Source organism: Kryptolebias marmoratus, linkage group LG8, assembly GCF_001649575.2.
Source record: "Kryptolebias marmoratus isolate JLee-2015 linkage group LG8, ASM164957v2, whole genome shotgun sequence".
In the NCBI taxonomy this organism is placed as follows: Eukaryota; Metazoa; Chordata; class Actinopteri; order Cyprinodontiformes; family Rivulidae; genus Kryptolebias; species Kryptolebias marmoratus.
In genome coordinates this window covers 16245365-16263729 of record NC_051437.1, presented here as the reverse complement: position 1 = coordinate 16263729, position 18365 = coordinate 16245365, and the positions used below count along the sequence as shown (strand labels likewise).

At 37.9% G+C, this 18365-nt stretch overlaps 1 protein-coding gene across 1 annotated transcript; it reads right to left on the bottom strand.

Annotated features, from left to right (window-relative positions):
• Positions 1 to 1900: 1900 nt before the first annotated feature.
• On the bottom strand, positions 1901 to 16845 carry LOC108235183 (potassium voltage-gated channel subfamily A member 10). The gene is made up of 2 exons (XM_017415012.3): positions 16412 to 16845; positions 1901 to 3839 (listed from the first exon to the last, which is right to left on the bottom strand). Exon 2 carries the CDS (start codon positions 3618 to 3620, stop codon positions 1905 to 1907), a length of 1716 nt encoding a protein of 571 aa, XP_017270501.1. The 5' UTR covers positions 3621 to 3839; positions 16412 to 16845; the 3' UTR covers positions 1901 to 1904.
• Between the last annotated feature and the right edge of the window lie 1520 nt (positions 16846 to 18365).

The window sequence follows — 18365 nt, the reverse complement described above, 5'->3', positions numbered from 1 at the left end:
AAAGTTGTAATGTGACAATCAAATTCAGCTCTAAAGTTGCTTGGGAGTGTGTTTTAATTTGCACGACTAAGTAGTCTTTTCTACGAAAGTTGTTAAGATGGTGTAATTGCATCTTACTGAACATCATTCATACCACTGCTTGATTTTCTTCTCTTAGATAAAGGACATACACACAGTCATGTCTGATATGATATGGTCACCTTGGAAAAAAAGCTCTCATACCTACATGGAATACAGATGACTAAGATCAGTTATTTTGAGCTTATTTTACATGTCTTTCCTTGTTAGTATTTTAGATGATTTGTTCTTTATTCATGAATTATACCTGAAATGTTATAGGAATTCATAAAAACTCGAAGCGTCCAACATGTTTTATTGACACAGCATAATATACATTTGCTATTGCATTATATGTTGAATCATAGATCATACTGGTCTCATGTCCCTTAGTCTTTTAACAGTTCCCTTTATTCCTCTTAATAAGCCATTCACTTAAATACAAGCTACAGTTAATTTCAGTTTCCAGGTGTTTTTATGACTCTGGGACTTTTTTCTGAAAAAAAAAGAGGTAAAAAATGTACAAATATATATTTTGAATATGCAGTCCAATGATTAAATATTTAAACTTTTCAACAAACAGATAGTATTCATTTAAAATGTGTTTTAGAAAGGAATGGAGTTCTTTGTTGGACGGCTTGTTAGGACACTAACAAATGCCAGAATGAAAAATGCTTTGAAACAAAGAAGCAAACAACAAAAAAAAAAAAAAAAAAACCCACTGAATTAAAAAATACTCAACATAAATGGATAATAAACATGGGTATTGTAATTGTGTATGGCAAATGCATAAGTATACCATATTCTTACAATTTAAGGCACTCCATTACAACACATTTTGTGGAGTTAATTATACTATATCAGAGCAGAGAATAAATACAATAAACAGTAGAACATTTCTCAATAAATAAACACAGCAGGGCTTAAATAAAAACAATATGCACAAGTGCAAACAGAAAAACTGAGGGTGTTCTTTTGTTTTGCAACTACAGTTTTTTTTGTTAAGAACTCTTCAATATTATTATCAATTGCACAACAATTTTGTCTCTTGCTACTTTTATAGGAACCACAAAAGCCACATTTTCAAAAATGCAATAAGAAGAGGACAGCAATGATTTCGTAAGTTTCAGTTTCTTTGGTCAGTTTGCAATAAAAAAATAAAATAAAATCTGCACTGGACACACATACATGATGAGTTGGTCAGCTCCAAACAAGCTTTCACAAATACTCAGATGAGTAAATTTTAGCAGCAACAGAAATATAATTTACATAAGCTGATGCACTGAGTAGCTATGCAATGCAGTTTTAATCATAAACATAACTTGCTTGTGACATTTGCTTGTGCTCTTTACCTTCAATTACATTTGACATTTTAAACATAACTGAAACTTGTGTTTTATTGTTGCAGTGAACGCTGTCCTTTAGACTATAATCACATTTGGAAAGATGGACAAAATAAATAATGTGATTAATGGCGAACATGATGATAGTAAGACCAAGGTTATATTAAAAAAATGTGCAGCTTGTATGTTTATGAAAATGAATGAGTAAATTCTGTTTCAATGCATCTAGATTTCCAATAGTATGAACCAAAAATAACAAATATTGACACAAACCCTTAAACATGATTGTGGTGAATCCACAAACAAATCCACTTATGTGTTATTTTCATTGATGAAAACAAAAGAGGTAAAAGTGGTACACCTGTTTGTTATTATAAAACACATTTTCCACAGGAACAGTATTTAATTGATCCATGAGACCATTCTTTGGATTTCACAACTCTAAATATATCCATCTCAGTGGAAAGTCTCTGTATTCTTCTACAGTTTTTTTCCTTCTCTTTGCTAGATGCCATTGGCTTTATTGAGTGAAATATTGCTACTTCGTTTGTTACTTTCCTCAACCTTCATGGCTTGCTGGAGAGCCTCTGCCATGGGAACCTTGTCCTCTGCTTCTGTCTCTCTGTGGTAGAAGTAGTTGAAGTTGGAAACAATGACTGGAACAGGCAAAGCAATTGTTAACACACCTGCAATAGCACACAAGGTGCCCACCACCTTACCCCCCAGGGTTATGGGACACATGTCTCCATACCCTACAGTGGTCATGGTGACCACAGCCCACCAGAAGCCATCAGGTATGCTGACAAACTGTGTATTAGGGTCATCTACCTCAGCGAAGTAGATGGCACTGGAGAAGAGGATCACTCCGATGAAGAGGAAGAAGATGAGCAAGCCAAGCTCCCGCATACTGGCCTTCAGAGTCTGCCCTAAGATCTGCAGCCCCTTCGAGTGACGTGAGAGTTTGAAAATACGAAACACCCTGACCAGGCGGATGATACGTAAAATAGCCAAAGACATGTTCTGTCCTGAGCTCTCTTCCGGGGTTGTGGCCAGTTCTGTGATCAAAGTCACAAAATAGGGGATGATAGATATAATGTCAATGATGTTCATGATGTTGTGGAAAAACTCTCTTTTGCTTGGACAGGCCACAAACCGAACACACAGCTCAAAGGCGAACCAAGCAATGCAGGCAGTCTCAATGAAGAAGAAAGGATCAGAAAACGTTTTGAGCTTAGATGGGGCTCCAGTAAGGTGACCTCTGGATTGGTTAAAATGTTTTAAGGAGGGAACAACTGGATCAGTCTCATCTCTGAATACTGGTAGTGTTTCCATGCAGAAAATAATAATCGATATGACAATAACAAGGACAGAGACGAGTGCTACACCTCGTGCGGCGTTGGAGCTCTCTGGGTACTCAAACAGCAGCCAAAATTGCCTGTATATATCATTTATAGGGAGTGGGATGTCAACATCTTTTATGAATCCTTCATCTTCTCTGAACTGTTCCATGGCCTCACTCCCGAGCTCGTAGAATACAATTTCATCAGCAAACACGTCAATGGGAACATTGGCTGGCCTTCTGATTTTACCCCCAGACTGGTAGTAATATAAGATTCCATCAAAGCTTGGTCGATTCCGATCAAAGAAGTACTCATTCCTCATTGGATCAAAGTAGTCCATCCTCTTCAAAGGGTCTCCAAGAAGTGTTTCAGGAAATTGGTCCAATGTTTTAAGTTGTGTCTCAAAACGAAGGCCAGCAATGTTGATGATGACTTTCTGGTCTCCATCATCCAAACCTTGTTTATCTCCAAACAAATCCTCACAGCACTCTTTAGTGAGCCGACTGAAGATTGTCTCACTTTCCTTTCCTCCTTCACTATTTAGCAGCATTTTCCAGTTAGAGATCATGCTGGCACAACTGCTGCGCCCTTTTCTGCTAGGGGATGGCATCGTTGGGGAATTAGGTACTTCTAGTGTCTGTGATTGTGGAATGGGTGTTGAAGAGGTGGATTCCCAGATGTAGGAGTGCAAAGGGCTGCAATGGGAGGGTGTAGAAGACAGCTGAGGAGCTCGTAGGATGTAGCTGATATCTGGGTTGGTGTGCTCTGGGGGCACGTCCGCTGTGAGAGCTGTGGTCTCATCAGCAAAGGTGTCCACTTCATCCTCAAGGCTGCCATCAAGGTCCTCCAGGCCCTCAAAGTCAACCAAGGCCACATCCATGGCTGCGCTTCAGCCAGTGTAAAGCCTTGGACTACCAGGTTAAGTAAATCACACTAACAATGATAGACAGCTGGAAACCTCAGTCACCGAAATGAGCAGCAGCATCAGTGTGCCAGAGCATCGAGTCTTCAGTAAGACTCACAGGGAAAACTGAGAGCCAGCTTTCTAGTTTCCCAGCCAGCACCTACAAAAATAACAAAAAAAGAAAGAAAACAGCACCTACAAAAATAACAAAAAAAGAAAGAAAAAAAGAGTTAATATAATTGTACTCACAGCAAGTTTTCTTTTTTTGTTTTTCACTTTGAAAAATCTATTTTTTCATAGCCCTGCACATACCTTTAACTATTACAGAATTTTTGTGACCATTTTTGAAATATAAATTTCTAGAAGCTTCATCTGTGCGTCTGCACAGAGTTTGTCATCCCTCTATTGTTGTGGTAAAGCTCTTTCAAACTTGAAAGAAGGCTGATTTGCAGTTAAACATTGCTGCATTGAGACTGAAAACTTTTGTATGACTCTTTTTACTTTCAATTTGAATCATTCTTTTTGTGCTGTTAGGTGTACTATTTGGATCATTAACATAATGAGAAATGCTTCCCTTTGAAAAAAGCTTCATGACACTGGGTATCACATTTCACTCTAACATATTAAAATCTCTCATATGTCATCATCATTTCAATGCTTTAGCTATGAGACTTCTTTTCCTAATGAATCTTCTTTGTTGCCGGCAGACTACTTGATGCACTGCACTCTAAACAAACTCTACTTTGATTTCTGCTGTCATGTTCTGCTATACTCTAGGAAAAAAGATGGCTTGTCTTTGAGGTTAGTTGCCTTTTGTAGTATATGTGGTCTTAGTTCATGAAGCCAAATTTGGTTCAGTGTGCAGCATGTAATACAGACTGAAAAAAAGTGGTATATGGTGCATTTCATTTCTTAGAGCACTGGGAATTACACAATAGTCACAACAGAATGTAGTGGCCCCGGTGATTTTTCATTCTATTAGTTCTTTTACAAACACAACTGCTGCTTAAGGGAATGAAAGTCAAGCTACACACTTTGTAATGACCCTAATGGAGTTTGTGGAATGAGAGCAGTGCAGGGTAACTGGGGCTTTGCATAAATTAGTGCATAATTAACTGGCTGAGCAGTGATAGCATGGGTCTGCCTTCTTCCAGACACCACATTTAAAATGCACTCTGCGTTTTCCAGAAGCCATGAGACTGTGAGACTTTGTTGTTGTTGTGCTGCCGTTTGTGCACTCATTTCCAGACTCAGAGTTTACACATTTTAATCAACAAAAATACTGCAAGAAACAGTAAACTACTGAGAAATGTTTGAAGTTTTGTCTAAATTAGCCTCTCTTTTTGGGCGGCAGATGTTTAATTAAAGACTTCAGAGATGAGTCAACACCTAAAACCAGGACCAGTGATTCCAGTTCCACTCTGTGAAAAACAGCCAGAAACAGAGTGAATAAGGAGAATGACATGAAAATTATTGGGAAGATGAATGTGGGTGGCAGAACCGGGTGGGATGAGGACAGAGTGGCAAAAATGGGAAGTGACAACAAGACAGAGCGGGAGCTGTTAGGTGGGTGGATGAATAGACAGGATGATGAGAGAGGACCTCTGACAGGGAAAGAAGGAAGACTTCTCGTGAGCAGAAAAACATACAATAGTGTGGGAATAAAGGGAACAAAAGCTATGACATATTGGGAAGTAAATCCATTAAAAATAGATTTCTAAATCTAACCAAGTATCCTGTCGACATTTTTAATCTTTTAAACCTTAATAAATGTTTTGTTTTCCACATTGTTCATTTCTCAGTTAGAAAACCAAAACCTGACTTTTTCTTTTGCAGAGTAGTGTTTCCACCATAGCTATGAAAGAAATCCAAGCCGCCCTTTTTCCTAGAGATTTTATTCTCAGAGGTAGAAATTAATTGTATTGTTTAGCAAAAGTATAGCTCATATGAAAATGCTGATGGTGTTCCTATTTTATAACAATTATAGTGAAATTACCAAGTAATTTGGTGTAGTAATTGTAAAAATGAAAAATAGAACAAAAAACACTGGTCTATTTCCACTTTAAATGGGCTGTAAAGTACTATGATAACAACTTAATACACTGTGAAATTATGTAATTATACATAAAAAGGAAAAATGGCAAACAAAATCAAAGATTCAGGACTGGAATAATGTAATCACAACTTTCCTGATCCCCAAAAACACAAGCCAAAAACCAGAGGCAGAAGACACATACACATTGATCTGTTTGTGCAAATCAATAAAATTGTTCTTGACCAATTTTTAATGCTTATTATTCAATATCCCAAAAAACATTCTATAAATATTAAAGTTCTTTAATGCAGCTTTATTCAAGTTCTACTTTTTAAATTAACACAAATAAAATGACCAATATCATTTCTTTTAGAAAAGAAAAAGGGTTTTGGTAAACTTGGTTTTTGAACCTTCCATTTGAAAGAAAAGATAATATAAACAGGTTCTCAGAGAGTACACACCTTACCTCCTTTTGAGAAAAGGCCACGTCTTGACAATGTCCTGTAAAAGTTTAAATAAAGAGAAGAGGAAAAGGATTCTCCTCAAGTTCTATTCTTCCTGCAACTTCCTGCCACCTGCTCATTTAGGACAAGAATGCCTTGTCTGCTTGTATGCCATGGCCTGCTTTGGGTAACCTTATGCTTGAGTAGAAACTGGAGCTGTGGCAAAGGCCAAACTCACAGACCTACACACACAACACACACATGCACTCACACACACATAAAAAAGGGAACTTAAATATGTCACAGAAAGACAAAATGCTAAAGTTGCTCATTTTGTTTTTACAGGTGTCTGTGTTGAGGGGGTGGGGGGATGTGTGTGTTTGCGTGTGTGTGTGTGGGGGGGGGGGAGTTGCATGTGTGTCTGTGTCTGTTCATGTGTGTTGGGGTGTGTTTGTATGTGTGTCTGTTCATGTGTGTGATAAGCTGTCCATCAGAGATTTAAGCGATGTGATCAAGAGTTTCCAGACTGGAACGGTGTGACTGGATCCTCAGATGTCTCCATGCTTGACTTACTTACATTACACACACACACACACACACACACACACACATGCACTTGCCATTTCCCCAGCTAACTAATTTACAGTATTACAATACATAATTAATATCCAACAACACAATTCACCTGTTCAACACAGGTGTTAAGAAAGCTGTGAGAAGCTCCTTCTCCTCCCCTCACGCATCATTTCACTTTCAACTCAGCTCTTTTATTTTCAGTTGATTTGGGTCTTTAACTAACAGCTACGCTCTAAGCTGCACACCTGGAGAACCATGAATCTTTAATGAGTCTCGGTCTGAATTACTCCCTAAATCCTTCCATCATTAAAGCAGAAAAGCAAGACATTTGAGCTCCTAAAGGGGCCTCTTGGTGTGTTTTGGAAGCTAGAGGTTGGAGACCTGATGCAGCATCCCGTACAGAGACACACAGACGCAGTAATTCTTTCCTGTTCTTATGGCAAAATTTATTGGTATAAAAAAGGCAGATGTGGGAACTGCCTTACTTTACAGCAGTGGTTCACAAACTGTGGGGTGTGATCCCAAGGAGGGACAGCGTCATGACAGGATGGGGCATGTAGACGGAATTAATGTTCAGACATTGTTGCCACTCTGACTTATTTTTTGTGTTACACAAACCATGTTTCCATGGTGATTAGACAGCTGGAGTACATATTGCGTGATGTGGAGAGTGAATAAACTCCTTATGATTCAGTTGGGGCTTAACCCAAATAGAGATTTTATTTGCAAATGCTTTGAAGTTAGATTCTTGCCATGTTTCTGCACAAAGTATCATGCTGCAGTGGCATATCTATTCTTGTCATTCTATTAATACATGCAGTCATGATGAAATAAATAAATCTGGCAAATCTAGCTTAAGCCAGTCCTTTGTTTGCTAGTATTAAGAAAAGTATCTGTATTTTTAACATTTATTGAACATTAAAAATACTGTGTTGCCATCATAGTTAACACACCAACGAGAGCTGGCTCCTGACTTAGCGCTTTTTGTGAGAAGGCGTTTGGGAGATAAAAAAACATTTTTTAACCAACTCTGAGCTGGCTCCTTAAGCTCTCAAATAGATGAGCCAGCTCTTTGTAGGAGTTAGGCATTTTAAGGTCCATAACTATTTTGATATGTTGGAGATACAACATATCAAATTATAGAGAAAGAACACACATGACTTGGCCAAAGATTCCTTGAGATTGTTTCCTCTCATTAAAAATTCACTCAGCATATATTCAAAGATTAATGGTGATGGGATTAGGACAAAACGAGGCAAACACAAAAACAAATAAATATGGTAAATACAGCTCAAAGTTGGTTTTGACATTCACAAAATAACTTGAATCATTTCTGGAAAGCTCAGTATCTCCTGTCCACATACTGTATGTACCTAACATGGAACAACAGTGAAGATATGTTTTAAAAATTTCACTTTTTAAATAAATATTCCTTTTTCTCACCAAAAACTTCATTTGTGTCATTTGTCATGTACATGTTTTGAATATGTTGTGAACATTAGTGATCTTTTCATTTTTCATTTTTATTTTGGGACACACGTCTAAATAAATTTAGAGTCATAAGTGCCTGTGGACCCTATCGGCAGTGGGGCTTTACAAGCTAAGCTGGTGAGATGATTGTGTCTGACACGTGAACCTTCTCCTGACTGGCTTGTGTTTTGGCAAAAGCACAACTGTTTTTCACATGTGTGTGCTATTTGTGATGTTTATTAAACTTAAACAAGCTGGATAGGTTTAGGAAATCCTTCTGGTTTCCTTTAAAGTAGGCACAATGCTGATCATGTTGTGTTGTTGCCTGTTACAACTCGCCTTAGCAGTTTACAAATTCCAATGTATCTCCTAAAGCCACAAAATGTGATCCAGGCATGAAGAAAATCTTTTACTGTTACGCATTAGTCCAAAAGTCACCTGAATGGCATAAAAAGTGCATGATTTGTGACTATTTATGTGACCCAAAATTAATCCTGTTCTTCTTCGTTTTCTTTCTTTTTGTACCATTACATCAAACAAACTATAAACTCCATGAGTCCTTTCTCTAAGTTTCAATATATCATGCTAGCAGCCAGGCCATCTAAGGTTTTCTGCACCTGTTTTAGTCTTACCTGCTTGATAAAGAACAAACTAACCTAAAGCTGTCACGCACCTGCTGCTTTCATCACACTGCAACTAGCTGAATAGCACTCACGATCACAAAAAATAAATTTGTAGTTAGCTGAAAGCTTAAGCAAGGCTGCTGGCACTGCAGTTAGCTTTTCATTCTCTGAAAATAAAACGGCACGGATAAAAAGACCCACAAGGTTGTTTGTCTCGTGTGTCTCTGTGTTTGCCCTATGCTGGAGTGGCGACCTTTTCCTGGGTGTACCCCGCCTCTCGCCTGCTGACAGCTGGAAGAGTGATGCGCTGGGGTGGGGAAGGGGGAGTCCCAGGTTGGAGGATGACATTGGCTGGTGATGCTGGTATTTTTGGATCAGAATTTTGACCCTATTAAGCAGATTACTGCAGGATAGGCAGCTCAGTGCTATAAGCCGAGGGATCTCTTTCACCAGATCAACACAGGAACTAAAGTGAACTAGTGAGTCAGACAGAGCTGCACTCGGGCAAACATGTAAAGAAAAGATGAATACGCACATAAGGAAAACAGACAATTGTTATATTTCTATTTTTTATCACATAAAAGTAACTATGGTAATGCTCAAGGGAGCAAAAACATTTTTTCAGTTTTCTTGCTTACTTAGATAAAATTATGATGTGGTAGTAGCTGTGAGTCATTCCCAACACATACTCAGAGCACTAACTTACTGTGCAGGAGTTTGCTAATAACTTTTACAGTCAACTTTGTCTGTTAGTAAAATATCTCATGAACCACTTGGTCAATTTCATTGAAACTTTCAGGATGTAATCACTGGGTATACAACTACAACTTATTAACTTCTGAAGTCCACCAAATTTAAGATGGCTGGCCCAGCTTATTGACCTTATCACAGAAAACTCTACAACTCAGTCAGTTTTACAAATATTAAGTTAAGTTTGGTGTGGTAGGAGTTGGCTCATCATAAACACGTACTTTAAGTGCTAACAGATCACATGACATCCGCTGGCAATATGCATTCCTGCAAGGCATGCTCGGCTTTTAATTTGAAAACTCAAGACATTAAAAAAAGGAAAACTGTAAGTATTTATAAAGTCAGTCCAAGATTTAGTCTTGTGGCTAAATGCTAAAGTCTTCATAATGAAGAGCCTAATCAATTTATCTGCTTTTACATGATCAGGTATCATGTATGAAGTGATTTAGCCTTTTTATGTACATTAAAAATATATCAAAATTAAACTATGTTCAGTCCAGATGGATGTTGCTGTAATTTTAGCAGTTTTGCTTCTCAAGGAACTAAGCTGTTGCACATTTTGGTTGTTCTTGATTTGGTGAAGCACCACCTTTTTACAGTTAATAATAAATCAAACAGCACAGAAAAAGGGAGCAGTACTTGTGACATGTCATGAGGCTCAGGGAGCAAAGAGACCTGCTACATCCATGATCTCTATGGTACTGCTGCACTGGTCTGTGGAAGTCATTAATGTTCCAGTTGAGACAAATGTTGAAAGACCTAATCTCATATTTCCTCATCACGTCTGTCACTGTCTCATTGGTCATAGCTATGCTGCAGGTCCTGGAGACTTGGCTTATGCAGCAAAGCTCTTCAATTTTCTGTGTGCATTGAAGGATGTTAGCTCAGCTGGGTTTCTTTTTTTTGTCAGATATGTTTCTATGGAGACAGGTTTCAGTCTAAACAAAAACAAAACAGACTTTTACTTCATGTGTCTATAACTGCCAGCCTTAAATGTACCCATTTATTCTCCAAGGAACAAAGTGTGGCGAGCAAAAGTTATGGCATAATCAGTCTGTGTGTTTTAGCTTTTAGCCTGACATCCTCCCTCCAATCAGCAGGCTACCTTCAAAACAGTTTTCTTTATATAGCTCTTCATACATAATGGAAAGTCTACAATCTTTCACAGACTGTTTAAGGCTGATTATGATTTCTAGTAATAATTCTTAGTCATATTTTAGTCAAAGTACTATTTTCAGGAAGAGTGGCCACTGTATCTTTGTGCGCCACCATTTTGAACACTAATAAGACTTGATTAATGATATAGATTACAAAAAGGACAATTTTGCACCACTAATATTAAACAAAAGCCCCTAATACTTTGCTGAAAAAAACTGAACTTTATGGGACACTTGTTCAAGAACATACATTTGAGAGCAGAAAAAATAATTTTATTTCTATTTTTCCTATATGAGTGACAGCATCCGTGAGCATATTTCAGCATAATGACAGTGGATGTAAAGCTGTATTGTGTTGCAATTTTATTGAAATTAAGAGTAAATGGTAAATGGTTAATTTGCTAGTTTTATTAAACCACTCAAAGCCTGTAACCAAGCCACACTCACCCATTCAGAAAGCACTTTTTGTTATTTATTTAACACTACATGATAATAACGGGAGCAATTAACTGTTTAATATTATGCGTAGTATTGTTTTGTGGTAAAAATAAAAATAAAATGGATACAGACACAAATCTGGAATCCTCTTGCTTTGCATTGATGTATTGCTTCATTTTTTTCTCCAGTTTTCATTTTCTTCTACTTTATGTTGTGTTTTGTGCCAGTTTTGAGTATAAAACGTAGTGAGTGAGATGTAAACACAGAGGCAGAGGTTAATGATCTTGTGTTCCATGTCCTGATGTGTTTGCAGAGATTAAAGAAGAGTATAACAACAGAAACTGTAGCTTGATTAGTACCCACAGCTTACACTGCCCATGGTGACAAGTACATCGTAAAGAGCATTCAAAGAATGGTCGATATGGTTTAACAGCTTATAATACAGCTGCACAGAACATTGAGTTTAAGAGAACCTAAATGCTAGAAGGCATCCAAAAGTTATTTTTGTCTACAAGATATAGTTTCACACTCCATATGCCGTTCTGAAGCAGATTGTTCTGTTGATGTGCCATCCCTGCAAGGCATTCATAAGATGTAAGCTGCTGATGTTGACATGGGTGTGTCTGCAGGCCTGAGGCCAAGTCTGGGTGCAGAGCAGCTGGGACCAAAATCCTCACTTGGCCTTTTGACAAGAAACACACACACACACACACACACACATACTTACAGATGAACACGGAAACCACAATATAGAACAGCCAAAATCTCTTCCTAATAAATTAAAAACTTCCTGTGGCGATTTGAAAATAAGCACAGAGTAGGTAAACTTACTGAATTTGCAGAAGGAATAAGCTTGCTCCAGGGTAATGCCAATTGATTTAACTAAACAAATATTTCACCTGCTTAAATAAATAGAGGAGTTTTACACACATCACCTTGAATGAAGATGAAGAGCATCCCTAAAATGTTGAGGTATGTGAATTTTAGGTATTATTATCATTAGTCAGAACAAAAATCATCACATTTTTAAACTGACTTATAGACTACTGAGGGGTTTAAGTTTACACAGCGTGAGTCAAGTGCATCATGAGCACATATCTCCTGCTCACTTGTAGAAAAACAACAGCAGCTGCAAGTTTATCTGTTTGGGTGGAAACAAAACAAAGCTGTGCCATTTCTGGCTGACTAAAAAAAAAAGTCCTCTTCTTTTTGCCAGCATGCTAATAACACCCTCCACACATGGGCAGAAGTCTACACAGCCACAGGCTAAACATCCTCAGAGCACGGTCGTACCTGCTGCAACTACAGATCTCTGGAATAAGGCAAAAACAATTTCAAAACATATTGAATCAAGAACAAAATAAAACAGAGTCTTTTAGGTTTATGAAAGGTAGGAAAAACATTTTGAACCATTTTAAAATAAGTGTAGTTTGGTCACGGAACAAGTGTTACTTTTTTGCCTAGTTTACATGTTCAGTTCAGTTTCATGTTACTTAGGATAAAATTATGTGGTTATCCTAAAGTGTTTAAATAGAAGGCAACTGGACTTCTCATATTTCTTGAAGACTTTTCACCTCTCACCTGAAAAAGCTTTTGGAAGGATAGGAAAAAAAATCTTTAAGAAACATAAGAAGAAGTCCAGTTTCCTTCTGCTAAGCCACTTAGGATTGTCATTTCCTGACTGAGAATCTACATCAGTGACTTCTGTAGTTATTTGCCAGTACAGAAAGCCACAGCAGCAGCTAACTGGAGCATATTTGCTGCAGCCTGGAGCCCTTCCAGCAAGTATAACATGAAATTACACAGTAGTGAATTAGTGTTTACATTAACCACTATGAATTTTTTGATTGTGAATTTATTTTAAGCCGACAAAAATCCACTTTGGTCTTTGCCCTGTTCAGACTAGTCATTAGCTTGTCAATCTATTCTGAATTCATCTATATTTTTTTTTACAAAATATGGTCTTTAAAAAGCAATCTACAAGATGTAAGGTATTAATTATAACCTTTCCACAGTCCCACTTCTAAAGATCTGAACTTTCCCATTAAATCCACAGCGTATTCTACTGTTTTGCCAGTCGTGCAGCAGCATTCACTAATTGCTATTTGTTGACGAAGCACAGCCGCAGGATTAAACAGTATCATTTAATTTAACCTAAAAGCAGCGAAATTCATGCACTCTCAACCGTCCAGCGTGTACCTAGGTCACCCAGCTCCCCCACCCGCAGGGATCCGTTCTCCACAGATGGGATTAAGGGTGTCTCATTTACAGAAACATTACGTTATTTTTCAGAAGCCTTTTTAGTGCCAGAACCAGAAGGGGAAAATTTGACCATCTGTTCCAACTCTCTTACGTATTGCTAATCCCAGGTGGTGCACAAGCAGGCAAAAAACACACATAGACTTATGCACAAACACACACACATGCACACAACAGAGTGATGCAAAATACACTATGCTTATTGAGTAAACACACATCTACTTTTAAAATTACCATGTAACACATATTGTACTACTTAAATTTATCCCCAAAGACGTCTCAAAAACAAATATGGACTCCTAACAAGTCTCCAAAGAGATGCGAAAACCATGCAGAAAAAAAAATAACACAGCAAAGATTTGGCTAAAGGTCCTTTAGTTTTTTTGTCATCACAAAGTGGCAAGTGCATCTGTTCACTGTAAATTGTCCTGAAGTTTTTTTTCTGTCGTCTTTTTTAGCCACTAATCAGAGCTGTGGTTAAAAGTAGAAGCATGCAGTCAAATAGCAGATGTGAGTGAATGTATGAAAACAGACAGAGGTGGTAGATGATAGATATGAGGATCCTATTATTGACAAATGTGGTAATAGTACAGGACTGCACAATATTTCTGAAATGTATCATGATTGCGGTGTCAGTGTGTGCAATGCAGGTATTGCAAAGGATTGCCTGTACTGCAGAAAATCATAGGCTGTTGTATTAATTATCACCCGCCCAATATCTGTGTGAATTTGTTTATGCGTACCATTAGCACAATACCTCATAAAACAGTGAATGTATTTTAATTAAACTCTAAGAAAAAGAAATCATTGAATGTACATCAACGGCTGATTAACTTTTGGAGTCACCCCAATGTCCACTACAGTCAACTATTTAGGAAACACAAAAATGACTATAACTCAGCTAATTTTACAGATGTTGAGCTCAGTGTGGTAGTAGCTGAGAGTCGCCTCAACACATACAGACAGACACAGTTGATGCCAGACATTTAAACAAAAACGTTGCACAATGAGCAAAGCTCTAAGTATGCGATGTGATCGGTCTCAGCTGCTAGCACCAGATTTTAGATCACTGTCTGTAAAATTGGCTGTAAAATTGAATTATAGCTATTTTTGTGTTTGCTGTAGTTTTTTACTTGTGGTGGCCATTTTGAAAGAGGTTGATTCCAAACGTTAATCAGTTGCAGGTGTACATCCAAACCATTATCGCTCTGCCTTCACTTTCAGCAGCAGGTGATAACTAAGTCAAAAATCAGTGCTCGTCTTCACAGACATTTCGTCTCCTGATCATGCTAAGGTAACAATGAGCAGAGCTGCCAAAGTCATGAAGTTAAAGTTGATAATTTAACTGTCATCCAAATCTTTGTGATTATGATGATTATACAAGGTGGTCAAGTCTCAAATAATCATAAATGTTTCTGACTGGCCCAGAAGTGAGTGGAGTTCTACTCCTTCTCCACACATTTCAAACTTCTCTGCTTGTTCTTGCGACAGCTGACTGCTCGCTTTGTAGATCGGGAGATTAAGCACCATTTGTCCTGTTGAGTATGTCACTCCATGTCATTTGACCTAATCCTTCCAGCTCATGGCATGGATTTTCTTAAAAAAAAAGTCATGTGCCAACTTCAGTTAAGGAGGGATGTGTAGGATTAAGTGCAACATGGTCACTAAAGCAAATTTTATGTTTCTAGAAATCATAGGTACAACATCATCACCATAGTTTTTTTTTTTCTTTGCTTTCATGCTTAATCACTTTTTGATTTGATTTAGGCTTTAAAATATCTACAGTTAAATTATGAAACATCAGGTCTGAAAAAAGAAGAACAAAAGGAGCAAAACAGAGAATGAATGCAGCAGACAGACGAGACACCAGGGGCTGAAAGGGGAGGAAAACAGAAAGGTAACTTTTATCACATAAAAAGCTCCAATATATGACTTAGTGATAATATTATTTTACTTTTAAATAATCTGGGAAATATGCAGGATCTACATGTAGAATGTGTCAGAATGTCCATTGTTTTTTGTTTTTTTTAGTTTTTTTGTTTTTTTTGATGAGCTTGCAGAGCATCCTCTTCTAAACTCTGTTTGGCAAACTTCAAGCCAAGTGTGGATTTAATGAACCGCTTCCTGAGTTTTTGCTGCTGTGGTTTAAAGCAGTTCTCTTCCATCACCTGCCCGCTTCATGCTCAGCAGCAGAGACTGATTTAAAACATTTGCTGCAATCTTTTGGTTTCCTTAAGACAAAGTTAAATCTTATAAATATTACTGAAGTAGACTGTACTGTTTTATCAAGACTGGGCTGACCTGAAATTGGACAAACTTGAATAACCGGAGCTATTAGATGATTAGACATTCAGCTGATGCGTTGTGAATTTTTTATGTTTCAGCAACTGACAGCTGTGTTAAATAATGAGCTGAGCTACTAATCCATAACTAACTAACACGCAGCAGGGGGGAAAAAAAACTGTTTTATTTTGTGCATACATGACTTTGTTATTTGTAAAAGACTTTAAGAGTTTTTGAATAGAAAGCAACTAATTTCCATCAAGGATGAATAAAACACCCTTTAATTTGTTCATTCACGAATTTTACCTGCTTTCCCATAAAGTTAAGTGCCCTTGTGAGACTTGTGATTTGGCATGACATACAAATAAAACTGAGGGAAACTGGAGCTGAGTCAAAAGTTTCTGAGCTTTAAACTTTCATTGATTCAAGATTCTAACAGGGGGACATCATGAGGGGCAAACATCTAAACTTTTTTTTATGTTTTACTCTCAGAACATCCAGACAGAGGATGCCGTGCAGAAAATAAAGCTCTCACCTTAAAGAGCTGCTACCCTTGATGCTCCTTCTGTGGCTCTTCTTTTGTGGCGCCTCTCAAACGTTTCATAAATTTGCCCCTCATCCAATTAAAGCAAATCCCGGCGAGGCACCGCTCTGTTTTCCCAGAACTTTTTCTGACACATGAGCCCGGAGAAAGACCTCCCGCGTGGTTTTAAAACAGAGGAAAGCAGCCTACCTTCAGCTCCGGGCTGATCCTCCAACCTTCAGGCCATCCTGGGTAAAGTTTGGAGCTCCGGGCAGAGCCGGAGGCATGTTTTAGTTTGTGCGCACCGGACCGACGGACCAACGCGCGCGTCCTGCCCTCTCCGTGCCGACAGCTGGCACCGCCGGGGTCACAGGCCAGTCACCCGCCGGGACCAGATGTGAGTGATATAACGACATCATGATTATTAGCCTGTTTTAAAATTTGGCCAATTCACTTGCATCGCAAAATCCCTTCTTTTTTTTTTCTAACCCCACTTCGTCCTCCAACCAAAGACGCGTCGTTATCAGGAGAGGAGAAGAGGAAAAGAGAGGAGAGGAGAGGGAGGGAGAACCAGAGGGAGACACACTTGTGTCCTAACATCTGTCACTCTGATTTTATCCTCTCATGGTCGAGGGAGAAGATCCACACACCAGGATCTGCAATTTCTAACGTGTTCTTTTAAGTTTACTTTTGCTTTATTTTATTTTTTTTTTCTTCTTTCTTTTTTTCCCCCTTGGCTGGGGTTTGTTTCATGTCTGGACAAATCAAGTTCTGTGTTTCCTCATGTAAAGTGGGACCGTAGTTCTGCATAGTTTTTGCATTTGTTATCAGACCAATACATTTAAACGGAACAGCCTGACTTTTTTCTTCTTCTTTCTCTTTAACAGTCTTTGAAATACGAGCTTTTTTCAGGTAAACCTTTTCTGAACTTCTCATGAAGTTCTGAAAAAAAAAAATCATTCTATAAAGACCATATATTTGCAAAGGGCAAATACAAAGTTCACATCAGCCAAAGGTCAAACAAGTTAAACTGAACACATGCAAACAACAAAACATGCAAATACAGATATATTATTGCAACATTTGTAGGAACAAACAATAACAATTTTCCCTCAGTTTGCTAATAGAAGTCAGAGATAAGTAGCAGGACTGATGTAGACCAGCTGAGGGTGACATAGAGGTATTACACAGGAATACTCCCTGTGGTTGACTGTCTGTGTTTTAAAAGTAAAGAAGTAAGAAATGATCCCTTTTAGTTGATTTGTCTGGCAGAGGCTGACTCTTGGACCTGCATACAGCCTCAGGTATGGAAGTGGAGGAATGTGAAGGAAGTCAAGTCGAGAATTTAAAAAAAGTAAGATTATGCTGCCCTCTACAGCCTACTGGTGGTACTGCTTCTCTTTTTGCCACACAAGTGAAAGTGGTATGAAGCTCAATTTAATAAGTCAGCTTTATTACTTTTTATATGCTCAAAAACTCCTGTTTCTGCCCTTGTTAAATAACACATTTTATTTATTGTGCTCATTGATGCTTTGTGATTTTTTTGACTTTGCGTAAATCTTAATTTAGGTCAACAAGTTTCACATTTTTCTAATGTTTCCTAGCTTTCATTTAGCATTTAGCATTTTTAGAACAGTAAACTTTTGTTATGCCAAAAATTCAATTCAAACCTCCAGTTCATCCACTGCACCAATAATTAAACATCAGCTAATTCCTCCTGATGTATTCAAACATTTCCTTTTTTTAATATTTACTTGTATTTAAACACAATCTACAACGCGTCTGACAAGTACATTTCAACAACTCTGCTTTTCTCATAAACTACACAACCACACATGTTTAAATATTTCTGCCTGGCCCAGTCTATGTTCTTGAGCAATGCTGTCTAAAACCTTTATTGCATGTCTCCACAGGCCTTGTCTTCTTCTCTTCTCCCACTCACTTTCTGTCACTGTTTTTTATCTCTCCTTCCAGAGCTGTTACTACAAACACTTCATGTCTGACATGTTTTCCTCACATTGTGACAAAAATAGGTCAAACAGAGTAGGGGGAACTAAGTATCAAAGTAAAGCCAGAGAGATGTGGCAAGCAATGAATCACTGACAATAAAAGGTGTGTGCCTTTAATTGATTATTTTACATGTCTTTGTTTTTATATGTACCAT

Excerpts from the sequence above, each read along its gene's own strand:
- LOC108235183 (XM_017415012.3), bottom strand. The coding sequence starts at position 3,620 with ATGGATGTGGCCTTGGTTGACTTTGAGGGCCTGGAGGACCTTGATGGC.